We start from the raw sequence: 25,990 nt of genomic DNA on the forward strand, positions 1-25,990 counted from the left end.
GAGCACAACAGTAGGTGACATGGGAACACGTCCCACTGCTGTGGAGCTCCAGCCTGCACCTTGCTGGGACAAGAAGTTCATGATGCCCACTGAGGGCTGATGTACAGCCTCCGTGACAGCCTCCTTGAGTGGTCTCTGCCTGTTTCTCAGCGGACATGGTCATGGGTTCCATCTTTTGGCCCTAGCAATCCCACCAGCTCTACAACTTAAATAGTTAAGTTACTTACATAAGCATCTGGGCATCCTCTGTAGTCAATAGAGAGAAGCCAAGTGGGCAGCAGTTCTTTGTCTTAAATCTCCTGTCATCTGATGCTGTGCTTGCCTGAGTTCCCCGTTGACCTGTCTTCTCCTTTATACCCTTATTGTAGGTTCCAGTAGCCTAATTTATCAGGTTTTGTTGTTCCATGTTATTCTTCCTTCTCCTAACCCCAGCCTCCCTCCCTCATCCTGCCACTCTGGCTACTTGAGAATTAATGACAGCTTCATACTGAGATGCAAGGGGCAAGGATTCGTCTGGCACCGGTGCATCGGCTGTCAGTGCTCCCTGATCCTTAGGACAGTCCTTCTCAGCGAGCTGTCAGGTGCTGCAATAAGCACCACGCCACAAACTCACAGCAAGGGCAGCAAAGCTCCCTGTTATCTTGGGGAACACACTGGTGGCTGGTCACTCTTGAGATGAGATGTCCCTAAAGAGATGGAGCCCGTCCGGGTCTTCTGTTACAACCCGCTGTTACAGTGCATCTTCATGCTATCACAGTTTGTTGAGCACAGTAAAAGCTATTGAAGCACTTTGTTAACGATTCTGGGGGTGGTATTAAGCATTATTGCTTTTTTATACCAATGTCATGCCTTTAAATATTCATTAAAACTGCATGATTCCCTCCCTCCCATTAAGTCCTGAATAATCAACTCTCTGGTTTCTTCATACTTCACAAGCCAGGGCTGGATCCTGCCCCCTCCTCCTTGCCAGGTTTGAATCCTTGGCTCTTAACAGTGGTCTTCATTACTGTCTTTGTCAAGATCTTCATGGAGGGCTGAGAAGCGCTGCTTCTCGCTGCCTGCAATGGCCTTTTGGCATGTAGTGTGGAAGGGGGAGAGGCGTTCAGGCTGCTGTGCCTCCGTGCAAGGCGAGATGAGCGCTGACAAGATGCTCTATTAATTATGAATGACGAGGGGGGTGGAGGGCTGGCAGCAGGCAGGGCTTGGCTGAAGGCAGGGCTTGGCTGAAGGCAGGGCTTTGCTTCTGCTCCTTTCCCACTAACCCAGGGCCAGAGGTGGCAAACTCTTGGTTCCTGTCAAAATCGTTTGAAAGGGCAGGGAGAGGACCTGGGAGGAGGAGAGCAGATGTTCTTCTGCCCAGGAAAGGAGCCATTCGCCCCGACACCATGCACCGGCACCCGCCTCAAGGCACCCTGCCTGGGGATGCTGGTACCAACACTGGGTCGGGTGCACCCTGGTCTGGGGTAGCAGAGGGGCATCTCCTTGCAGCAATGTCTGTCTCCGTGTTAAGACCCTGGTGGCACCCGGACCATGTCCTTTCTCTGATGCTGTCAGAAGCTGGTGATGGGGACAAGGAGCCTTTTAACTCCATGGGTTTCTGCTGCGGCCTGGGCCCTTTTGCTGCTACAGCTCCACGCTGCCGCTCCTTCTGCACCAGAAGGAGTAGGGTGAGACTTGAACGGGACAGAGCAATGCCTGGAGAAAGCCAGGAGGAGCAGGAACAGCAGAAGGGCATCCCATGTCTTTCAAGGAGAGATGCCACCAAGCAGGGACAGCTCAGCACAGCGGAGGTTGGAGCCGTTCAAAGGAGTGGCCGCCTGCTCCCTGGAGAGTTTAAGCAAGTTAAACAGGGGCTGGGGTTTTGATCTGATTGTGTTTAGCGAGACAGCGAAGAGGAGGGACAGCGGAAGGGAGCAGGGACCCGAGGAACCCGAGGGGCCGCGGACCTGAATAGCATCGCTGGCGCCAAGCCAGGGGCCGCAGCTGCATGTTCGTTACCCCCGAGTCACACGCGACACCGCTCCAATTACTCCCTCTTGACACGGGCTAATAAGGGAGGATAAGGAGAGCCGGCAATTCCAGAAGGGTTACGCCGGATGCTTCTTTCCATATTTAAACTTTGTTTCTGCTGGAACAAACGGCGGGTTTGAGATTTGGTGAAGCGGGGGGGAGGCAGAGGCAAAGAGCCAAGCGGCAGGATCTTTAATGAAGCTGCAGCAAGGAGCTGGAAGATGGCTGTGCCCTTCCTTGGCATCGTGGGTTTGCACCTGCGAGTATTGCGGGTGCAACTTGTGAGCCCAGATGAAAGCAGGGAGCTGCACAGCCACTTGCAAAATAATTGCTCCTGCAAAACCGCGCCAACACAAAGCGGGGGGCGGGAGGTTAAGGAAGTCTTGAAAATCAAGTCTCTAATGCTCTCACTATACACCACAAAGGGACCATTCACTGCAGGGAAGAGGGGTTTTTCCCCCTGTTTATCCATGTTTCCAACTTTTATTGAACCCATCCTGAATTTTGTTTTAATTTATAAGTCTAGAGAGGAAAAGATGTAGGAGGGAAATAAAAGGACAAGGGATCGATTGGCACATGGGGAAGTTTAGCAGGAGGTTCTGGAAATATGTGTCCATTAGGTTGCTGAGATCAGGTTCATTAGTAGAGCCAAGCGCCGACAGAAGTGGCCTGACAATAAACTCTGGCGGCGGACACCCCCTACCGCTAACATAAGTCAGACCTGCCATGCTCCGCTTCCCTTTGATTATTAAAAATGAAAGAGGGGGCTCCTTTGAGGTAGACGGGCTCTTCAATGAATTTCTGTGTCTTTCTGCTTGCAGGACTTACAACGTGCATGACTTCACTCTTACACACAAGCACCTTTCGCTGCAGTTTGGCCTCGTTGCAGCAGTAGCGATGCTCTTCCCTTGCATGCGTGCGGCTGGGGAAGAGCTTTATCACTCCGTGCTCCCGCAGCAAACCCTGAGGGGTTTTTTTGGCCATGAACCATAAGGCTCTGCTCTTGCATAGCTGCTCCCACCAGCAGCCTGGCCACCCCTCAACACATTTTGCTGGATCAGTTTGCTCTCTTCTCCCATCCCCTCATCTCTGCTGGTGGCAAAGCCCACCAACCCCATGCTTGGAAAATGCCAGCAAGTGGCACTGAGCATGTCTCCCTGCATAATCTTGCTTTTGTTGGGAAAATTTAACACCAGCCATCCGTTATGTGACGCTGGTCAGTAAATTCATTACGGGCCCATGCCTCTTGTCTGTTTGTCTTCGTTGTGGCTACTGCCGGTTCCACTTGATTTTAGGTTTCAGCAGCAACATGGGGTTTATTTATCACTTTGCCCTTTGAAGCGTAACTTCTTGAATAAACTCACCAATTTGGCAGTGTCTTTCAGGCCTGGCTTTCTGTAGGCTGATACGCTGTTTTATTCTGATAAATGATTTTAAATCTCTTTTGAGCTGCTGGAAGGGGGGAAATCACTTTCCGTTTAAAAATGTTATTGTTAAAGGTGAAAACATTTGGTTACGAGGTGAGCAGCAGTTACAGGGATGGTGGAGTCTTCTGCCAGGTTTGGCAGGACCCCAAGAGTCCCAGGCTGCAGATCTGGGGTAAAAAAGGCTCCCCAATCTATTGCTACCAGGAGAGTCTGCAGCAAGTCTGATATTTACTGGGGAAAGAACAACCTGCCAGATTGCTGTATGCACATCCATATCTTTCTTTCCATTTGCAAGCAGTTTGCTAATGCCGTACGGGTCCTTTGGGCAAAGCCAGGGCATTGCTTTAGCTCTGCCATTGATGAAACAGCAGATCTCCCCAACCACAAATACTATAATTGCCGCATGTAGTTGCAGCCTTCCTTCCTCACCACTTCATACTGTCAATATGTGCTGATTTTTACGAGCCTCCGTAGCAGAGTGCTTGTTTCTGCCAGGGTGATAGCCTTGCATGGTGCCACACGCTATGAAGGGTTATGCACGCTTTCTGTTTTACGTGTGTACAAACGACGAGAGACTGCTGACCCTCCAGCCTGCTCCCCTAACAGCCAGGATGCATTTTTAAATAACCTTTGTCAGATATGGATTCTTTTGCAGCATTGGGGTTGCTTTCAGTGGGAGACTGGGGAGAGGTGAGGGGGCTTAGACCTTGATGCTGTTTGCCTGAACCCTGCAGGACTCACCTCAGCTCTCCATAGAGTACCGAGCTGACCTTCAGGTGCCTTCTGTGAAGCCATGACTGCCAGGATGGGCAACCAAATTCCAGCAGTGCATTGATTACAGGCACACCATCCAAACCGTAGTTATCTGCTGCCTATGCTGTGGGTAGGCCAAGTATCCCATGTTCCCAGGCAGATGAGGTTTGTTGGAGCCCAGGCTACAAGGTTGCTCTTTGTACCAGGATAAAGTGGGATCATCATGACTTTTCTCATGCTTCTTCTCCTTCCTCCTTGCAGCCCCCGCAGAGTTTGTGCAGCATCCCCAGTCCATTTCCAGGCCTGTGGGGACTACTGCCATCTTCACGTGCGTGGCCCAAGGGGAACCCCCGCCCCAGATCACTTGGCTGAGGAATGGGCAGATCCTGGAGACCAGCGACCACATTAAGCTGAAGAATAACAACAGGTAAGTTCTCATGCACTGGCCGCTGGCACTGCAGCGTGGGGTGGAGGGCAGTGCGAGACACACAGTTGGGTTGTGCCATTCCCCAGCGTCAATCTGGAGTTACCACGCATGGAGGACTGACATCACCTACCTGATGGTCCAGAAATAGCTGTCCCTGCAGGTGTAATTCTTGGGCAAAGAGCAAGTTAGCTCACACAGGCTTCAGCTTTTGCGCAGACAGCGGATTTGAGGCAGATGTGTGCAGTAGTTCATTTTGGACCAGTCGGTGAAGGCTGGCAGAGAGCAGTGGGGTCTGCAGCATGTCCTGGTGAGCCGTGCAAGCCCTGCTTCTGCTGTAGCCTCGTTGTGCGGGGCAACGGTTAATATGCTCGAGGCCGAGACAGGCATGAGTGATCCAGAGAGACTGCAGCCCTGCTGCTTGAGTGCCTTGAAAAGGGAGCGCCTCAGAGCCGGCTCTGCTTCGGCAGGCGAGGTGGGTTGCTGTCATGCATCCCTTGGACTGATGCAATGCTCCCTGCTTTTGAGAGAGGCTGAATTAAAAGCCATTATTTTGAACTATCTGGAGTCCAGTGGAAAGGGGAGTGGGAGAGATGTTGGCTTGCGTTCTGCATTAGCAAAGACCTAATGTGAAGGTGGTAATGTTCAGAAGCAGATCTGTGGATTCAGCTTGGGTTTTGATATACTAAAACACAGCTTCAGTCCTACTAGCTGCACTTTGTAGGCTTACATTTCAGCGCTTTGTGCTTTATTGTACCAGGACATCAGCGTTAGACTTTGACTGATGATGCAGGAGCTCAGCAAAAGTTTCTCTTTTGTCCTGATCATCATCTGGGTATTTCTGGAAGGACCAAATGTTGTCCCTGGAGTTGTCAGGGACCACACTCACTCCGCAGTGGAGGAACCACGCTTTAACCCGTGAACATTGGCCTGCCTGGGTGTGTAAATGCAAGTACATTTGAAATAATATTTGTGTGGAAGCTGACTTTCACTAAACTTCAGCCTTTTATCTCACCAGGGAAGAGTGTTTTCTCTTGACTACTAAATAACTGCATTTTCATGCGAGGGGATGGGGATGTTTGTACTGAGGAAATGATATGGTGGGATGCACTTAGTGTGAAAATTAGAAGTTGACAGCATAGTTTCTATGGAAATAGCATGGAACAATATACTGAAAAATAATAGTACCTGTGTTGTAAACCTAAATTATTGGTAGAGATTTGTACTCTATGGTGTCATATAGCTGCTATCTATATTAACAAATGCATCTCATGAATGCAACTACCCAACCTCGCTGGAGGGTCTGGACCTTCAGTTTAGACTGTTGGGAAGTGCTGTGCAGGCACTATGGCTTGTTCCTCAGGGGAGAAGAGTGCGTTTATTTTTCTAAGTTTCTATATAATAGGGCTTTTTGTTTTCAGGTTTGAGGCTTTTTTAAAGCTTTGTTATATGAAGGATGGAAGGATGTGCATTGCAAGAAGGATAAGGTGTGAGTTGTAGTAAAATCTTCTCAGTCAGTGGAGGTTTTCTCCAAGCTGGAAGTTTTTAGAGCATCAGGGAACTTTGTCTGTGCACAAACAGATGCCACTCGATCCAGGCTCATGGTCTTCTAGTTCATTGCATGGGTTTCTGAGGCATGTCTGCCCTTACGATATGAACAGAGCAGAAATGGGAGAAGGGAAATTAGTGCATCCCCTTTTATTGACCAGGAAGCGGAGTCAGAAGTGACCAAAGCAGTCATTAAATCCATGACAAAACACACTGAGTCCGGCTCTGCATCTTGTCTTGCCTGTGAAATCATTCCCCTTCACTGTTTGGGGAAGGTAAAAGCAGGGTCTTTGGTCATGGTCATGTCTCCTGACCAGGTCCGTGTGCCTGGAGCTGCGCTACACGTGCACGTGAACTGTGACTTGGTGAACATCACTGTAATCGTTTTCTTATGGCAATCATTTAATGCAATTTAGCGTCAGTCTTTTCCACTGTGAGCTAAATGATCAGATTACATTGCATCTGGCACAGGCTGGGGCAGCTCAGCCGGTTACTGGGGCTCAGCTGACGCGTGGCATCTTCTCAAGCTATAGTAATGTGATTGTAAAGCTGAGCCCTAAGGCCATCATATTTGACGATGTTGAACTTTTGGCTTCTTTCGCACTAGTCTTGGTCTACTCTGACCCCTAACTTCAGGCAAGTGGCCATTTCTGGTGGTTTCTAAAGCTGTCGGTCTGAAAAATGCCCTCGCTGGTACAGCAGGGCTGGGTGCTCCGTGCATTGGAAGAAACAGATCAACGGCTGGGTTTTTTTCTCAGCTTTTTCAAGTTGTCCTTTGTTTCATTCTTGTGGGCATGACTAAGTGCTGTAACCCACTTAGTTCCAGGCAGAATCAGTTTGTGATTATGCCTTGGATTTATCAGTCTATTGCACTTGGAAAATATTTGTCCGTGTAAAGATGGATCTCGAATCTACTAGTAATGAAGCTACTAAACTGCACTATGAGCTTTTTAATTAGATTACATGGTTTCCTAGAAAATTCATTTGGATTAAAACTCTGCTTAATATAGCAATAAAGGTCTGAATGCCCCCAAAGGGATTTTTAGAAAAAAAGAGTAAATCATCCCAAATCATATCATGTGTTAATTGATTGCAAAATGTATCATTATGAGCAACTTCATTCTTGTAAACGAACACAGCTAGAAGTGAGGTCCACACCTGCAGAGCACAGCGCGTTCGAGATGCCGCTCTGCTCCTGCAAGCTTTGCGAGTACAGCCTCCGCTTGAGGCATCACTCCTGCGGACAGTAGCATGTTTGCGCAAACCCACAGCTGATGGGAAGATCTGTCCATCAAACTGTTGCTTCACAAAGTTGTGAAGGGCCCTTTGGCATCTACATCACCCCACGATGTCTCTTGTATGCAGTAACTGCAACCCCAAGGAGAGCAAATCCTCAAGGTCAGGGGACTTCAGAAGCCCATCGTCACTGAGATGGGACACCAGCTTCAGGACTGCATTCAGCTGCAGGTTGGATGTGTCTCCTGGTACAACATCAGACAGTCACTTGCTAAACAACTTCCAGCCTTTCAGCACAGTAAAATAAGCCTCACAGGCTGCATCCAATAAATACCTCTTCCCTCGTGGTCCCTCAGATGTGAATTCTCATCACCTGATGTGTTGATAGTTTCTGGGCACATTAGCATTAAAGATCAGCCTTCTGCTGTGCCCTCTCCAGAGGTGGTTGTTATGTTTTGAAAATGCCAGCTGTGTGGGAACAAAATATCCAATCGATGATTAGCAAAAATCAAAAGCAGTTCTGGGATAGCGGATAATTGTTAATGAAAAATGCATGAAGGCTCAGGCGTAGGGAATTGTGGGGTTTTCCATTAAAAGCTGTGAATAAAAATCACCGAAGGAGCTGACGATGGGGCTGTCTTGCCACATGATTCCTCAGTTGGGAATGGAGCCGATAGCTGTCGGGCTGATGCAGCACTGGACCATGCTCTCAGATGGAGAAGTTGGTGGAGCCTTTTTTACTTTGGTGGAGCCGTCCCTGTGTCCAGCAGCCGCCGGGTCTGTCCCTCTCTGTTGATCAGAGATGCCATTTTGCTCGTATTGTTTCTGGGGTGATTCAGATGGATCACGATTCAAATGCCCGAGAGGTATAAAAGGCATTTCCAGCAAAATTTCTACCCGGCATCGCCAGCCCAGCCCGAAAGCAGGCGTATGGCTGCAGGAGGAAGGTGTGGTTACTGGTTGAGTTAATTGTGGGCTTGTGTAAAATCATGCTTTCTAGGTTATTATTTCAAAATTTACAAGGAAGCATGAAATAGTACCCAAATTACTGCTCTGAAAGGTTTATTGCTTTTTTTGCTTTGACCCAATCAGGTTCAGGGGGGTAATTTTCAGCCTAGAAGTATATCACACTATGGGGTTTATATTGCCGTAATAGCAAGGAACAAAGGCCAACATCTTCAGAGAAGGCAGGCTCTAAATATTGATTTTCCAAGAAGATTTTATTTACAAAATGGTAATTAAGGGACTTCATTTGTTCCACCGGAAAAAGGCTTCGTTAGAACCTGGGCTCAGGTGGCATTTGCTCTCCTCGGTGACCTTCGCTTATGAACTGTCTCCTTTTTAAATTCTTCCTCACTGGTTTGCACTTGTTTTAGTGCTCTGGGAATGACTCACTTCAAGGGCTGCAAATGCTCAAGGTTCATCAGAGAAAATACTCCTCCATAAATAAACTTCGGGACAACTTTGCTTTTCTTGCACTTGTCGCGTTGCTTAATCCTAGCGCAAGCACTTGGGACAGGACAACCCCTTTGGTACCAAACCCAGGGAAACTACAGCCTGTCATTCACAAGGCGGCTTTTTTCTATAAAACCCACATTAAACCCCCCATTTTTCTATAAAACCACACATCTGCAGAGAGATGCAGATGGGTTTGTACATCCCTTCATGGCGCACGCACCCCACAAACCCTTGAATTTGTAGGGATTTGGACACCTTAAGCGAGGACAGGCAAGCCTGCAGGTTATTTATGCATGAGTTTGAAGACCGTTGGTGGCTATGGGAAGGGTACCGAATAGAAAATCATATTTCAGTTCCCAGAAGCATGACAAATAAGTACGTGAAGGACTGGGATGTGAACCAGCTGCTCCTGATTTAAGAATAATTTATGGGTTGGACTTTGTTTGGAAGACACGTGGAAATGGCCTTCGCAGGGAGGGTCTCTGCATGAGTGCCCAAAGCCCCGCTAAGCCATGGGGCATCAGCGTGATCCTGCCTTCCCTGCACCAAGCAGGGATCTCGTGCTGGGATCATGCAGCCGTATCCCATGAAAGGGATCTGCAGCAGCTCTGGAGCAGCCGACGGTGACAGGCGTCAGTCTCTCCTTCTCACGTGGCTGTGATTATTTTGCTACCAAGTTGCCCGTGTAATTTTTCTCTGTGTGCTACTCCACTGAGCTGCTCTTGAAGTGCATCACCGATTCAGGGTTTTAAGTGTTTCTTCAAACTGTTGCATACAGCAAAATACATCTGCAGAGAATGGTCCTTACACAGGAGCCTTCAAGGCAGAACTGAGCCCATCGTGGGGCAGCCCAAACTCAGCCTCTCCTGGATTAGGTTGGGTCTTTTTCCTCTCCAACACCTATGCCCCTTGCTGGGAAAAAGGTTTGGGGGACTTTCCATTTAGCAGCAGATAGCTCTCCCAGCTTGTTAGCAGTCCTACCAACATAGGCATCTACCCTCCCTTCCAGTAGCTTTTCCGAAGATGTTTTGTGCTTCCCTGCAGTCCTGCAGATGTAAAGATTTTCTGCTCCCTCCCTGGGACAGGATTCAGTTAAATCTGTGATTGCACTCTCTGACTCATGAAAGCAGGTTGAGTGGCAGTCAATGTGGTCACCAGATAGTAAGGAGTAGCTGGCTCTGGCTGTTGTCTCCTGCCTGTGCCAGGGTGCGCTTCCCAGCTCTGCAGGGACGGGAGGACACAACTCCACCACCATCAGTGCAGTTGGACCGTCTTGCCTTGGCCATGGATGTGAGGGAACAAAGCTCATGGGAAATTGGAGCCACTCGCCTGCTGAAGGTCTTCTGCGTGGAGCTCAATGCTGTGCTGGGAGGTGCTCCAAGGCAGGGCTGAGTTGCAGCACCAGCTGGATGTGTCCTTCCCACCTGGGAAGGCTCAGACCACCTCTGATGTGGACCAGAGCTGAACCCGGGGACCCAGAGCCTCCAAAGCTGTAGACTTTGGTGTCCGGTTGGATTGTGCAGCTGAGCCAGCCTCTGCTTGTCCTGAGCATGGTGCCTGAGCAGCAGCAGGTTCCCCGAAGGGCTCACATGCGTGCTTGGTGTCATAACTAGACAGTGCAAACCCAGGTGTCATGAAGCCAGCAAAGAAGGGTCAGCATTTCAGGATGAAATGGTGCCACTGCTGTGCCTCCTGTAGCAAATGTGACGCCGTTTACAACTTCCCATTTGCAGAAAACACACCGTACAGCCGAATCCCCGTCCTGCCAGACTCCGTCCTCTCCCAGGGGCGTGAGAAGGAACACCATCTCTAACCAGCTTTGAAGCTGAGAGTCTGCCAGCCATTTCATCTAGGACCAGTGGGGAGGGTGGGCGAGTTCCCCACGGCACCGTGCAACCCGCTGGGACATCCCAAGCAGCATCCCTCCAGAAGCTGTGCTTGGGTGAGTCTGTAGCTGCAGAATCAGGCTGGGATCCTGGCCAGCGGGCTGCAGTACCTGCCAAGTATAATCCAGTTTGTGCCGAAAGGGATCCTTCTCCTGCATAACACAACGCAATTTCCCCTAGGAAGCCCTGCATGATATTTAATTTCTGGAGGTGTAAGAACATGTTTATAGAGGGCTGGGGATCATCTGCAGTGTCCCTTTGGACCAGTGAGTGTCACTCTTCAAGCTTTGCACCTTATTCTCAAGTCTGTACGAGGCAACCTTCAAATACAGGGCATTTCTGCAAAGCTGACAACAACCAGCACTGGAGGGAAAAAAGCTCCTTCCCAGCGCGGCACTGGCCAGCAGCCCAGGAGCGGTTCGTTCAGTGCAGCATGGCACAACACGACCCGTAACAAATGGAGGCAGAGCAGGGCATGGGGACGGGGCGTCTGAATGAGACGCTGGTGGGTTTCTGGAGCTGCCAGCACTTAAAATGCTCTCAGCGCTAGCCACAGCCTGCTCTCTGCATTAATTTCATCACACTCCCTCTTTTGTGCGCCTCTGTGCGCGCGCATGCTGATATCCTTCCAGATGGGCCCCTCTTCTTCTTTGTGCTGCTGAATCGATGAAGAGGCTTCCTTCAGTTCTCAGACTTTTTCAGAGGAGCCTTTGGAAAGCCGATCTCCGGTCACCGGCCCGGACCCCTGACCCGAGCCAGATCAGTCATCCTGATTGCCTATGAACTGGGAAGACAGCTTGGGAATACCGTGGCTTTCGAGCAGTGGAGGCCTCTCGTTTCAGCTCAGCCGGGTGTGAATCTGCAGCAGCTCCTCTCCCCACTTCCATCAATGCCTGTCAGGGCATTGTGCGGAGATGTGATGGAGCCCTCGGCTCGCTGAGCGGCTTTGGTGACCAGCAGAAAGCCTTCTGGCATTTCGCCTCGTCTGACGTGCTCGCGGCGCTGCCAGTCTGGCACTCGCGGGAAAGTTTTCCAACAGCAGATGTCCCAAAGTGACAGATTTTTTTTCCTGTTGATGGGAAGAAATAAAAGGACACTGCATATTTCAGATGGTTGATGCGCAGAGACGCTCTGCGCCTCCTTGCATGGCAACTTCATATTTTCCTTTTGTTTGAGCTTCTGTAAAAAAAGAAAAAGACAAAAAGCAGCAAAACCTGGGAAAGCTGCTGGACCGAACACTGACCCTGCCGCACTGCATCCTCTGCATCCCGGGGGGTGATGCGGTGGGTGAAGGCAGGAAGCATTTGGCAGTAGTTAAGATGAAAACGGACGTGCAGCAGAGGGATCAGCTGGGATGTGCTGGGGTTCCTGTAACTCACTGCCATCTCCTGCCCTCCTCATCACAGCTACCAGCATGCTTCAGAGCTCACGCTGGGGCTTGCAGGGAGCTCAGCAGCCTCCTTTAGAGGTCTGCCGGTGGGTGTTGGAGGCACTGACAGAGAGAGAGAGAAAACCCTTATTCTCATGAAGCTGGTGTTTAGACGCTGGGCATTCTGCTCGCCAACTTCTCTGCACTTCGTTTCTGCTCCTTACCTGGGTTTATAGACAGAGATGAAAATCCAGCTGTTTTATTGACCCTGTTGCCTGCGCATCGTTCCAGGTAACGTGGGCCCCTGGTAAGGGATGGCTGAGGCTCTTATTGCACGGTACGTCCAAACACAGCCTTGTAAATCTCAATGAAAATGAACTTTTCAAAGCCTGAAGCAAGTTTCCAGCTACCTGCCATGTCCACTTTGCAGAAATTTATGTCTTCTGACTTGACTGTGCGTGACAGTGTTACCGGCCACCCTGGGACCTCTGCAGAGAGGCAGCTGGGATGTCCGAGGCTCTCCCCAGCTCCAGGTCCCAGTGGCCAAGTGCCGCCCTGCTCCAGGAGTGCTGGCATCCAGCACATCACCTGTGTTGCACAAGACGAGCTTTGTTCAGCCCCCAATCCTCCCAGGAGGGAGAAGTCTTTGGCCCCAGCATCATGCTGTTGCCATCAGGCTCCTTGCACCCTTGCACTGCTTTCCAACCAGGCTCCCCTCTTCCCTCCTCCGCATCTTTTCCTCTCTCTCTGTAAAGCAAATAAATACTCTTGGAGGCAGCAGAGCCTAAATACTCCGCGTTGTTCCTGGGCTGCTTTGTGCTTGGGAAGCTTAACGCTGCTCTCGACTTGCGTGCCAGCCCAGCCTGGCTGCTCCTGGGTGCCCAGATGCACAGCGACCATGTGGAAATAATCCCTGCATTGACGGGGCAGAAAGAAGCGCTTCCACACATCTGCTTTGTGCTCCTTCCACACATCTGCTTTGTGCAGAGCTGCAAGTACAGCTTTTGGACGGCGTAATCCTGCCTTCTGCCATCTGTCCTCACAGGAATCAGCCCTTGTTGACACAGTTGAGCCACACATCGGGGTCCTTCCTCCCTGCACCCCCCTCCCAGCTCTGGCTTTCTCCTTCCATTTAATCAGATACGTTGAGCCCGTGGCTATGAGGGGAGCTTAGGGCTGATTCTCTAAAATCACCATATCAGCTGAAACCATCACATTTGATATTCCATTTACAATGTTTCCAAGGAAACAAAGGCACAGGACATAAACAGATGACTGTTAAACATTTGCTCACTCACCATGGCCCCGATAATTTGCAAGGCAGAAATATGAATGTTAAATCAACAGCAATAATAAATTTTAATATAGGAAGACCAATATTTTGCGGCAATTAGAAGAAGCGTTCGTTCTGACATACAGGCAGGCAGTGGCAGGTTATTTATCATTTCCACTTTCCATGTACAATTTTTCATTTACATAAAGGGCAGCTTTGATTATGACTCCCAAAAAGCCGTGAAGTGCCCCTCGCATCAGCAGGAGTGCTTGGGTTTTACTCATGTGCTGTCAAGTCCCAAGCCCACCTGGAATTCACCGCAGGAGAAGAAAATAATTTATTTCTCCCTAGAAGCAAGCAGGGGATGTGGATTTGGTTAGGTTCGGGTCATTTCTTAGAGAAAAATAGCAACCAAAAAGCTCATACAAGCTTTGGTGTAAGCCAACAAGATGATGCTGAAGCTTGGAGACATCGTGGTTTCCCAAGCATTCATGCCAAGCCAGAAGCAAACCACTGTTCAAACTGGGCGGGACTGGAAATACAGATGCACAAACAGGGATTAATCCAGAGTGGTGCATGTTTGGGTGATACTCTGAAATGGAAGGGGAAGCAGTGGTGAGCGGTGTTTTATTCAGTGCTGTGGGGGTGTGTCCTATAGCCTGTCTATAGGACTAGTCAATCCCCACAATTTGCAGTAACAAATACAATTTACAGTGGTGTCAAAGCTGTCACCAGGTTTAGTTGGTCCAGTCTGGGCCCCTACTGGAACTTTATTTCCAACATTTTCCCCAAGACGCTCTGTTTGTGAGAATATCCTACCAGGACTAAGGGCATCATAAGCATATTGTATCATAACCTGAGTTGCTGCATCAGGGTTGGTAAGAACATCTCCAACATCAAAGGCTGCCTTTCCACTTCCAGCTCGGAGCTGGACACAGCGTGGTGAGACTCCCCCACCCATGTCTTGGAAGGGAGACACACTGGGTATTTATTTATGGGGTCTTGTGTCTGCTGGATAGTCACAAATGGAATCGCGTTGTTCCTGGCTTGGTTTCTGAGGAAGGGCACAAGCCCCGGAGAGGGCAGAGCTTTCATTGACAGGTCCCTGTTTGTGAATAAATGTTATTAAGAAAAGCTGTTTTGCGTGCTGAATGGCAACACAGAGCTAATATGTTGCACAATTATTTCTGACTCAATGTTTGCTGGTGGTGTTTTAAAGATACTGGGCAGTGAAATCTATCGGCTGGCCCTGAACTTGCTCCGGTTGTACGCAGCCATTGCCAGAGCGTCATGCAGCTCAGAGAGGGCTTCCAGTTCAGGTGGCCACATGTACATGGACTCTGGTTGTCCCTGTGCCCATCAGTCCACTAAACACCCCTCCTAAATGTGGTGCAGAGATGGGCACCGTGCTCAGGAATGCACTCATTTGAGAAGTTGGTACCTGGCTGGCTTTTCCACCTCCTTTAGGGATGTTTTCCACCAGGGTAGCCAGTGCCTGTCTTTATCTTGGAGGCTGAAAAGAGTATCTAAGCCTGGTGTGGAGGCCCCCCAGAGCAGGCTGGAAGAACTGTCCTGGTTGCTGCCTTGGGAGAGCAAGCTTTGATGCGCCAGCATCAAAAAGATGCTCAGAGGTTTTGCAGACAAAACCTGTGACTTGCTCGTAAGCTTTGGCTTTTGGCTTGTGGTGACCATGTTTCTGAAAATGCAGAAGCAGGAGCCGAGGCTGTAACCCTGCCGGATAAGTCAGCTAATCCCAGTGTTACCCTAAGACTGCTCTAATGTGCTATAATGCAATTAGAGCATCACCAGAGGGCTTTCTGGCTGCACTTGATTAGACTTGGCTTAGCAACCGTGTGTGGTGCCTGGGTGGGTCTTACTGGTGTGTACTGGAGCTAAGCTAGTTAAAGCTGGTTTGGGTGTGTGGATGCACTTCCCACGGAGATACCTCTGTAGTGTGTCTGGGATCTCCCTGAATTCAGGGCTTCAGATCCTGCCGTTCCCTGTCCCACCCTGTGTCCCCATCTGGCTGTACTTGAACCATAGTCTCTGCAAGTCCAGACAGAGATAATCGTCCCAGTCACGGGATCTGGGGAATGATGCATCCATCTCTTGGGCTTTTCCTCCCCCAAAAGCACCAGCCCACAGCTTCCTGGAGGCTTTCTGTGGAAATAGAGGCATGTGGGATGCCCTGCCATCAGAGCCAGCATGGGGGCCGTGGCATGGCTGGAGGGGAGGGACGTCCGCTGCAGAGCGCTCAGTGAGACGCTTATCCCTCTCGTGTCCCCATGCAGCACTCTCTCCATCTACGGGATCAACCAGGCGGACGAAGCCATCTACCAGTGCATCGCCGAGAACAGCGCCGGCTCCACGCAAGCCAGCGCTCGCCTGACAGTCCTGTGGGCAGAGGGGCTGCCCGGTCCTCCACAGAGCGTGAAGGCTGAGACGGTCTCTGCAACCACCATCCAGGTGTCCTGGAAAGAGCCTCTGCAGAACACCAAGGAGATCATTGGCTACGTGCTGCACATTCGGAAAGCTGCAGGTACAGCGCTCTACCCACTGCCCAGAGCGTCCTCAGCCTTCCTATAATTTAGCAATGCGGCCCACTAGGTAAACCAGGTCTGCACTGCAGTACACAGTGCTGCTACCCATGTTCTCCATCATCTCCATGTTTCTGAAAGACAGAGATGAGGCAGTAACGCTGATGTAAATACCAAAAGGGTGGGGAGGGTGAAGCTGCGCGGTCAGATCTTGCTGCCCACTTAGGTCTCTGTCAAAGCACACCGAAATGTCAGCCGAAAAGAACGCGGGCAGATACATATCCACCTTGGGGACCAAAATTACTGCCTGCAACATCTGTTCAGTCTCTTTACCTCTTGCAAAGTGTAACGCTGCTCTGTTCTCTCTTTCTTTGCACTTCAGATCCCGTGGAGATGGAGTATCAGGAGGCTGTTAGCAAGAGCACCTTCCAGCAGCTAGTGACTGATTTAGAGCCCTCGACCAGCTATAGCTTTTATATAAAGGCTTACACCTCCCGGGGTGCCAGCAAAGCCTCAGAAGTCACAGTGGTGAGCACGCTGGGAGAAGGTAAGGAACGCTTTGCGCTTGGACCATCAGATGCTGAAACCCGCTGTGCGTAGCAGCAGTGCCCATCACCCCGATACCCACTCTGGAGCGCTTTGGCACGTAGCCTGTGGCGTTGATGCTCCTTGTTCCCGCTCCTCCTCATAATCTGGGATATTGTGTAAAACTCACTTGAATCGTTACACGGGGGTCGACTGATTGCCTTAATTCTCACAGCTGATGTTGTAGCAGGGTGTGAGTGCAAGTCTGGCTGGTCTTGCGCGTTGCAGCTGCTCTGGGCTTTTCCTAAACTGCTTGTTGAATGCATATTTCTTATTCAAGCAGCGTCTCAGCACCCTCCAGCAGCTCTGGTACTCACAGCTCTTACTTGATAGGTGCCACACTTTTTAAAATCTGATTTTTTTTCTGCTCTACCCTGGAGTAATCACACTAGAGCTGAGCTGTCCTGACCTACAAATCCCTGCCTCGGAGCAGCCTTCTGTTTCAGTGGCAAGTTAGGGCGATCTCCAAGGCTTTTTCCCTCATTTGGCCTCCCAGATGTAGCCACCAGTTAGCTTCCCCAGTAAGAAAGTGGGTGCTCTAATGCAGGACCCTTGCACACAGACACCAGACAGAAACCACAGCCCCAGTGTGATCTGTCAGCTGGCATTTTAGGAACGTTTTCCTAGAGACTCTTGTACCTCTCCAGCACCTCTGAATCCTGGCTCGTCTCACATACGGAGACTAATTTCTTAGGAGCATTGCATCGTTCTCGTGAACACTCAGTAATCATGAAAATGCAGCAGAGAGGGCCTTGGGTGTGAGGATGTTATTTAGGATCAAATGAAAGAGTGTGTTGACTTCCAGGTGGGGGATCCAGTTCTCATTCCATTTTCAGCCCTTGCAGATGTTTACTACAGCATTTAAGCAACAATGCCAATAACTCCTCGCCCTGCTGGGTTGTTACCCTGCAAGTTTATTTTCCTTGGTACTCCGCAGGGAATCGGTCACCCTTGGAGTTTGTTTTTCCTTCCAATTTAGAGACAGAAGGATGGACTAAGGCAAAACTTGAGAATCCTTGACCCGGTGCTGTGAGTTCAGCTACTGGAGCTAGAAGCCAGCCATGCTTCATAGAGCTCGGTGTTTCTGCAGAAGTCTGGGTCAAGCTAGAGAGGACTTTTTGACATTATTACCTTCAATCATGACAGAAATAGTTAGGTATCCAGTAATGGGATCATAAATTTCCTGAAATTTCAAGGCATCACTGTCCTGCTCTGCTATCCTTTAAAAAAGGCTTGTCCTGTGTAACGAAGCTTCAGCAATTTAGCTCCATGTTCAGGATGGACAAGCTGGCCTGATTAAGATCACTCAGCCCCAGCTTGTGTTTGCCTTGTAGGAAGATAAAAGGAGATTTAAAAGCCCCAGTTCTGGCTTGATTTGTTTGCTTTGCTTCACTCGGGTGCCTGTTGCCTTCTGCTCACAGAGGAGAGAGCAGGTTGGAGAGCCAAGATCCAGTGGCTTTTGTCACCAAATTAAGGTTTCACTGCAGATTTGCCTCTTCTTGCAGCCAAGCCATTTCACCCCGTGCCTTCCCGAGGTGCACCAGAGAGCTGTGACTCCCCTGGGCTTGGGCAGCCCCTGGATCTGTGCTAACAGCCTCGGAAAGGGACGGGATTTCCCCCACATGCCATGTCTCGGTGTTGTCATCCTGGCTCAGTGCGACGCGCGTGAGATGCGCGCAGAGATGCGTGCAAAGCCCCGTGGTGGCAAGGCCCCCTGTGTCACCACGCTGCTGTGTCCTGCCTTGCGTGGAAAGGACATGGCAGGTGAATCTGGCAGCCAAGGATGGCTCGGCAGAGCCAGGGCAGTGCTTGTCGGAGAGGCCAGCAGAGATGCTGCCAGCTGGAGACTGGTCTGAGTGATTGTGTTATACTGGTATTGTCTGGAGTAGGAATATGCTGAAGGTACTGAGGAGTAGGGCTGCTTTCGGCTCGGGAAGGTCAGCTTTTCAGGGCTAGGAATATGCTGAGAGTACGGTTGGCTGAAGCTTCCAATGCTTTCTAGAAGCACAGTGCTCCTTCCTTTGTGCCAGTGATAATTTTGGATAAAAAGTAGAAAGCAAAACGCTGTAGAGAAACTACCCAAGTGAACCTAGTCCTCCATAAGCCTCTCTCACTAGGAAGGTCCTCCTGTCTCCTCCCTGTCGTTCTCCTTTACGCCATTTCACAAATGCCATGGTATTTTAAATCTCGAACTCTCTCTGCTTCATTAAGCAGCACACACTCCTTGTTCTTGTCTTTTAATGCTTTTTAGGGTTTTCTCCAGGACTTTTTGACATTTCTCTAGGATGAAGACTGTTCCTTTAGTCATCTTCGGCTAAAGACGCCTTCAAGAAGAAAGTTGAAATGACCTGGGGAAAATTCCAAACAGCACGGAAGAGGAAAACAAGTATCCCAGCCCTTAGCATGAGGGAGATGCCTCACTTACAGTAGATCCATATTATGTCTTATATATACTTCTGTGAAGCACATATACACTGGTGTGTGTACATATATTTATACACACACGCAGATATACTCCATCTGTATACACTTATTTGTGTAATAGCATTATAAACAGCACATGCATTCTGCGAGTGCATACATATAATCAATATTATACATATATATACTCAAAGTTTGAATAAATACTATATATTCCATACTTTGAAGGAGAGATATTCTTGTGGTTTTTATTAAATGTAAGGCTCTGCAACCATAAAATAAAGCCAAATCTTCGCAAATCAGGATGGCCCACATCAGTGTTTCTTTGTCCATGGGATAATGCGATTTCCCTTTCTGTGGCGTTTTCACCCATGATTTGGAAAACGATGCTTTAAGCAAGAGTCCAGCTTCTCAGAGGGGGGATCCAGACAATTCCTAAGTTTGCCCTAAAGGGAACTGGGAGACTTAGAAAAAAAGAGTATTTCATTGGATTGCAAAAATACGCAGCCTTGGGACGAATGGTACATTCTGCTATAAATAGAATTACTCTGTGTTTTGCACCCAGAAATTGCTAAGCACAGCCTTCCCATCAATGAAATCAGAATAAATCCTAGCAAGAAGAAGTACTTCAACCCATTTTTTCCCATTGACAGCACTCAGGCAGGATGGGGACAGCTGCTCTCTGAGTCTTTCCTCCTGAATCCACATGGAGATGCTCACCAGTCAGCAGGGGCTTGTTCCTCTCCCCAAGCTTATTCGGAGGGCATCAGGCAAAGCCCCTGCACCCTGAAGGAGGGCATCACTTTGGGAAGAGTCAGGATTGCCCACACCCTCCTGCTCACCAGGAGAGATGTCTTTGCTTCCCCTAAATCTCCTTGTGGGAAAGATTGAGCTCTCCATGCCTGGGAAAAGGCAAACCGTTGTGCTGTGCGGTTTTGCCTTTACTATTAAATTGAGGAAGTGCCCTTTTTAGCTCTCGTCAGTCTTACATTGACACGGCCACATTTCATCCGCTTTTCACCGTCGCTCACTAAATGGCTGTGCTGAACTCTCTGCCAAAGGATGCTGTCAAGGCTGGGTTTGCACTGCTCATCCTTTAGAGTCCCTTTGGGGAAAAACAAGACAAAAAGCAGCATCGGTCCAATGCAAGCCCAGCAATCCTTATATTTGGGGATTTCTGAGCTTGTAATCAATGTGGGATTGGAAAAATAGCTCTGCCTCAAAGCCTGGAAGCTGCTGGAGAAGCCGGGCTGTTGTTCTGCTCGGTGCTTTTGCTGCAGGGTTTAGCCGAGCTCGCTGCCTGGTAGAGCAGTGCCCAAAAACCCTTCTCCCTCCCCGTGCCGGAGCAGAGCCCTGGGCAGGGCAAAGCCTGCAGCGCCTGGTGCTTTGCACCTTCTGAATGGTGCCAAAGGCTGGGGAACTGATGGGAGCATTTGGCCTGGGGGTGTTTTGTGGAAATGAGGTGGAAAAAAATCATCAGTGAAATGTCCTGCTGAGACACATCTCTGCGTTGGTGTGATCTGTGTATGAGAAAGGGACGGAGAGGGGAAGGAGGGGAACACGGTCCTGTGTGCCTCAGCGCTGCACAGGGCTCCGGGGCAGGGTGTGGAGCAGAACCAGCTTGGGAAAACCCAGATATTTACATCACAAGAAAATTGCCCTTTGGTTTGCAAATCTTTGCCTCTCAGCCCAGGCTGATGGGGCAGGATGGGGCCGGGCAGCTTTTTGGGGACCTGGGGAGGAAATGGCCTTGACACCCCACTGCAGCACACCCCGAGAATGAGGGCAGGGTTTTGGGGCACGGAGTGGAGCAAAAGGCATTCTGGTGGACTTTGAATCAGGTCTCGGTGACACCGGGCAGCAGCAGGGGCATCTTCCCAGCTAAATCCCCGTGTGCCCCTAAGGCCAGGTAAGTGCCTGCCTACCAAAACAAGCCAGCCACAGCTGTGCAGGGATCTCAGGCTGCTCAGGTATTTAGGGCTGTTAATGAAGATACCCCGTTTCTCTCTTAAGTCCCCAGCACAGAATCACAAACCTCCCTCCTAAAGCCGACGGGGAGAGCAAGCTCCCACACACCCTGCAAGCCAGTGCAGGTACCTAGCACGCTTTTAAGATGGATGTCTCCAGCTCCATCCCTTCTGGTTCCTTCCTCCCTGGGGGATTAATCAGTCTGAAAGGTCCTCGCTACCCTCAGGGCGAGGGCAGAAAAGTGGAATTTGGGAATGCATTGCTAAAATCGCTGCATTCCTGCCCTGACCTGAGGGGGCTGAGCATCAGATTGCAACCAGAGTGTAAAAGTAGCCTCTTTGCGTGCTGAACCGAGCAGAGGAAACCCTTGGAAACTCCTACAGCTCCCTGAAGAAGTTCAAAGCTGTTAAACCAGGATCTGGTCTGATCTGATTTTTCTCATTCTCGTCCAGCACGTGTTTTGGCGCAGGGGAAGGCTGCTGGGGAATTTCTCATCATGCAGACTAAAAAAGCACATGCAACCCACTGTCTTTCTCTCTCTGTTTCAGTCCCAGCCATGCCATCCCTCTTTATTAAAGTCATTAACAGCACCGCCGTCCAAGCTACGTGGGAGCCCTCCATCAAACTGGGCCAGCACGAAGGCTTCAAGCTGTATTACCGCAAGGTCCACCTCTCCCAGTACACAGGTCCGGTGCTGCTGCCCAGCAACGTAACAGCGTACAACATTACCCACCTGGGTGAGTATGGTGACCGCTTGATCCACATCCCCTCCTGACCCTGGGAGAGCCCATCGTGATGGAAGAGCTCAGATGTGTTGCACAGCCACTAAATGGGAGATGCTGCAGCTCTCCCCCAAGTTTTTGGGGTGCTTTCCCAGTAGCAGGTACTTGTTTGCAGCATCTTGTGTGTATTTGATAAGATGTGCATTTCCTAAATAAGCATCACTCGGGGAGATAACGCTAATGATTAAGGCTGAAATGCTCTTCTTGTGTCTCCTTCGAAACAGATGCGTCGGTGGTGTATGAAGTCAAGCTCCTCGCCTATAACCAGCACGGGGATGGAAATTCAACTGTCCGCTTCGTGTCCTTGAGGGAAACTGTGGAGAGGACAGGTGAGACGGGACGTCGGTCTTGGTGGTGGTTTGTGAAAACTGCTTTGCAGGAAGGTGACGAGGCCAGACACATCCCCCAGACACCCACGGCTCTACCCCACCATCTCATTTGAAGCCACTCATTTATTTTCAGCATCACAAATAATGATGAAGCAAAAGTCTGCGGGGCTGGGACCACCTGGTGCTCGTAGGGGTGGCTTCTCTGCCACGTGGCTTGCACCATCTCTGTGGGCCTTCATTAGCATTAGCGAGCCAATACCCCTTCACAGCACAGTTCAACCCAGTGACTTTTTCACCAGGGAGGAGAGGACAAACCAAATGTTCCTGTAATTGCCAGTTTTGTCCCCTGAGCTTGAGCTAGAGATGAGGCCATGAACATGAACAAAACCCCATGCATAAGCTAAGAGCTGCCATCCTCGGGTGAGACATGGTGCACCGAGCATCTCCGCTCTCCTGGAGCTCTCCTGGATATTTTGACCTTCACTGGTGCCAGGAAGGGAGGACGCACGGCTTTGGAAAGGAGAAGGGCTGCAGAGCATGAGCACTGCATTATGTGGCAGAAAAGGGGAAATCTCTAGAGGGAATCTCTAACTGATCACACCTTTCATATCCATCAATGTGTAAAAAACATCCTGCTGCTCTTGGAAGCCTTTTAAGCCTTCCAGTGGGAATATCTTCAAGAGACAGTTATTACTCCTCTGTCTGTGTTGGAGTAAATACTAATCTTGGCATCTGCCTACTTGGTGCTTTCCACCAGGCATCAGCCTGCTCTGGCATGGTGGCTGCTTCTCACCTCCCACCTCGAACACAGGGTTTTGCAAAAATTAACTTTGAAGTCTTTTTGTTCATTAATTGTGTGTAATAACAGCAACCCAGGTAATGGGGCTGGCTCTCTACGGACCTTCCAGTCCTGTGCTCGCTGTGACTGCCTTCCTCGGGTACCAGGAGCAGGGGAGCTGCTTTGGCAGGCAGTGACCCCCCCAGCCCACTCTCCTCTTCCCTGTACACGGCTCCCAGCACCGCCCAGGCTCCAGCTTTTACTCTGGGCTCCCCAGAAGCTGGAGGAGCAATAGCAAAACAGCACCACTCACCTCCTCTCCCCCTTTCTTCTGGCAGTGCTCAATCCCCCTTGCGACTGCATGAAGGACGAGCAGAACAATAAGACCTCCACGACTGGCATCATCATTGGGATCCACATCGGCGTCACGTGCATCATATTCTGCGTCCTCTTCCTCATGTTTGGGTACAGAGGAAGGTAGGGGTTGCTCGCGCCGCTGCTCACGAGGGGCGATGGTCCCTAATGCTGTGTGGGTATCCCCGCAGGGGTCTTGCACCCCCAGTGTGATGACGGGCTGTTTCCCGTGCACATCTCAGGACGCGCATCCCACGGCGTGCGATTGCGCAGCCTGGCTCCCATGAACACTGGGTGCTGTTTGCAGCGCGGCTCCTGCCTCCTCCCAGGCACCCAGCCCCAGCGGGCTTTTCCGAATATACCCCATCAGCTCCGGTCTCCATCAAGGGACCTGGGAGCATCACTATCGCCAGCCCTGACCCTCCCTGTTAACCAAAAGCCCTTTCATGGCGAGGGGAAGAGACATGACTTTATAGGAGGGATTTAAGGAGTGAAGGAACATAGCAGAGGGATAAGGCAGACTCAGGCTTGGGGGAAAAAAGCAGGGGAGGCATTGGCTTTGCTCACCCTCAGGCTCTGCCTCTATTTTTCAGGCTGCTGATGTGCAAAAATGTGCAGGAGCAGCTGTCGACCCCGCAGATCCCCAGGAGCCAGCGGAGTGCCACGGGCCTCGTCCTGAACGGGGCTGCTCGCAGGGACAGGGATGACCGGGACTTGAATGGAAAGCAGCTGGATATGAACGAGCTGGAGAGGTTATTCCCAGCGTCCCCATCCCAGGAGCAGCAGGATAAGGGAATAACGGTAAGTTCAGCGGGACGGGAGCACACCTGGGAAATGTAGACGTGGCTGCGTGTCTAAGAGCATCAGTGACCTGCCACCATCATTGCATTGTCCCCTTCTCTCTTGCCAGTCGGCTCACAGCCCGCCTGCCGCCCACGACGACACCCAGATATCCACACTCCCTCTGGATGAGTTCAGCATCATTGAGGAGCAGCCAGACCCCCTCCCGAAAAGCCCCCGCAGCGGGAGCCCTGCGGCTCCGGCTCCTGACCACGCTCCTGCCAATGAAGGATAAAACTGCCAAGACTCTAACCCTCTTGTAGGAGTTACCAGAAACCAAACCCACGGCTGGTGATGTCTTTACAACGAGTCGTCAATCTCAGGTCAATTGAAGATTTCTACGGTCTGATTGTTATTTTTTTGTTTTGCTTTATTTTTATATATATATATAAATATATATATATGTATACAGCCTTTTGGAAACTCTGTGAAGTTTATCTTTCTGACCTCTCTTGGGCCTCTCGGTGCGTTTTTTCCGACGATGGCTTTATTGAGACTGGTCACGATGGATTTTCCCCGCAGCTGCTAAGTAAAAGACTTGGCAGAGTTTGGCAAACTCTCCTGTCTCTGACAGACTGGGGATATGGTGGAGCCTCCTTGTCTTGGCATCCCAGACTTTTTCGTGATCAGCAGCTTTAGGACTACTTTTTGGATCTATTTTTTATTTCCAGAATACTGGATTCAGAGAAATCCTTCTAACTTGACTCCAAAAATCGAGGCCCGGGAAGGCCATCTCTCCATGGATTTGATGATATTGTACACTTTTGCTATTTCTCAGGATACTTTTTTTTGCTGATTGACTCAAAATAATATGAAAAAAAAGAAAAAAAAAAAAAAAAGGATAAAAAAAGAGTGTGTGTGTCAAAGGATGCCTGCCTGAGGGCTACTGAAAGACTTGGACAGACAACCCGAGTGAACTCAGAACCTACCTCAACCGGAATGAATGTCTTCTGGGAAGCAGAAATACCTGCGTCTTCCTTCGTGTTCAAAAAACAAGTAGTGTAGCACTTGGTCAGTACAAGCTTGGTCCTACCTCAGCAGTCACGCTCTGTACCTGCCGCCTTGGTGGTTTTGTTGTCGTCATTCCCATGTAAAGCACTTCCAAACCTTGAAAGCAATGTTCTACCTCAAGCGTGACAGAAACTCGCGTGTGTGTGTGTGTGTCCTCTCCTCTCCCCCAATTCCTGCCTCTCCCACCCAGCCCCGCGTGAAGCAAGGTGCTTCACTCGTGTTACGAGCTTTACTTTTAGGCACATAGCGGGGCTCCGGTGTGATTTTTGTGTGGCGGAGATTCGTATCATGGTTTTTTTTACTTTAAAGACTGTTGGGGCCATCACAGGCACATGGCTCGATGCCCCGTGGCTCGCTGGCGCCGTTGCTCTTGCAGGGCCAAATTCAGCGTTGGTGGTAGCTGCCTTGGTCCATCCTGGGTGTATTCAGGATATGGCTCCCCAAGGCAGATTCCCCGCAGGATGATTTATGGCATGTGCCAGCATGAGCAGTGTAATGCACCCCTGGGAGGTGGGAACCCGGTCGTCACCGTCTTGTCCCTTCAAAGCCCACCCTGCCATGAGGAGCGCCTACAAGGAAACCCTGATACAGCACTTCCCAAACCCCTTGAGATGCTACTGACCTGCTCCCAGCTCCTCCAGCCTATTTCCAGCGAGCAGGGGCTCATCCCCGGGCGGGCAGGCATGGCCAAAGGATGAGCGGAGCCAAAAAGGGCTCGCTTCCCTGGGAGGGACGAGGCGAGGCGGGCTCCCGGGCAGCGATGCAGAGCGGGGCCCCACGCCGGAGGATGCTGGGGGCTGCCGGCAGCCGCCCCTTCCCCATGCCCGGGGTGGGCAGAGGAGCTCCTGACACCAAAGAGAGGGTTTGTGCGTGACCCTCCCTCCAGGGACCACTGCCAATGTGCCACCATGGTTTTTGGGTTGTCCTGGCATGGTGCAGCCTTGTGAGTCAGTGTGTGACCGGCGTTGTCCGTGGGGTGAGATGGGGCATGCACGAGGGAC

The 25,990-nt window shown here is 50.4% G+C and overlaps 1 protein-coding gene across 1 annotated transcript in view; it reads left to right on the forward strand.

Annotated features, from left to right (window-relative positions):
* The window catches only part of IGDCC3 (immunoglobulin superfamily DCC subclass member 3), a 106,031-nt gene extending 81,818 nt beyond the window's left edge, over positions 1-24,213 (forward strand). Inside the window, exons 7-14 of the mRNA XM_072871139.1 lie at positions 4,452-4,617; positions 15,676-15,923; positions 16,304-16,468; positions 21,444-21,632; positions 21,902-22,006; positions 23,123-23,261; positions 23,732-23,939; positions 24,049-24,213. Of these exons, the coding sequence (XP_072727240.1) occupies positions 4,452-4,617; positions 15,676-15,923; positions 16,304-16,468; positions 21,444-21,632; positions 21,902-22,006; positions 23,123-23,261; positions 23,732-23,939; positions 24,049-24,213 (1,385 nt within the window). The remainder of the gene's footprint in view (positions 1-4,451; positions 4,618-15,675; positions 15,924-16,303; positions 16,469-21,443; positions 21,633-21,901; positions 22,007-23,122; positions 23,262-23,731; positions 23,940-24,048) is intronic.
* The last annotated feature ends 1,777 nt before the right edge of the window (positions 24,214-25,990 follow it).

The sequence above is a fragment of the Ciconia boyciana genome, chromosome 8 (genome assembly GCF_034638445.1).
Source record: "Ciconia boyciana chromosome 8, ASM3463844v1, whole genome shotgun sequence".
NCBI lineage: Eukaryota > Metazoa > Chordata > Aves > Ciconiiformes > Ciconiidae > Ciconia > Ciconia boyciana.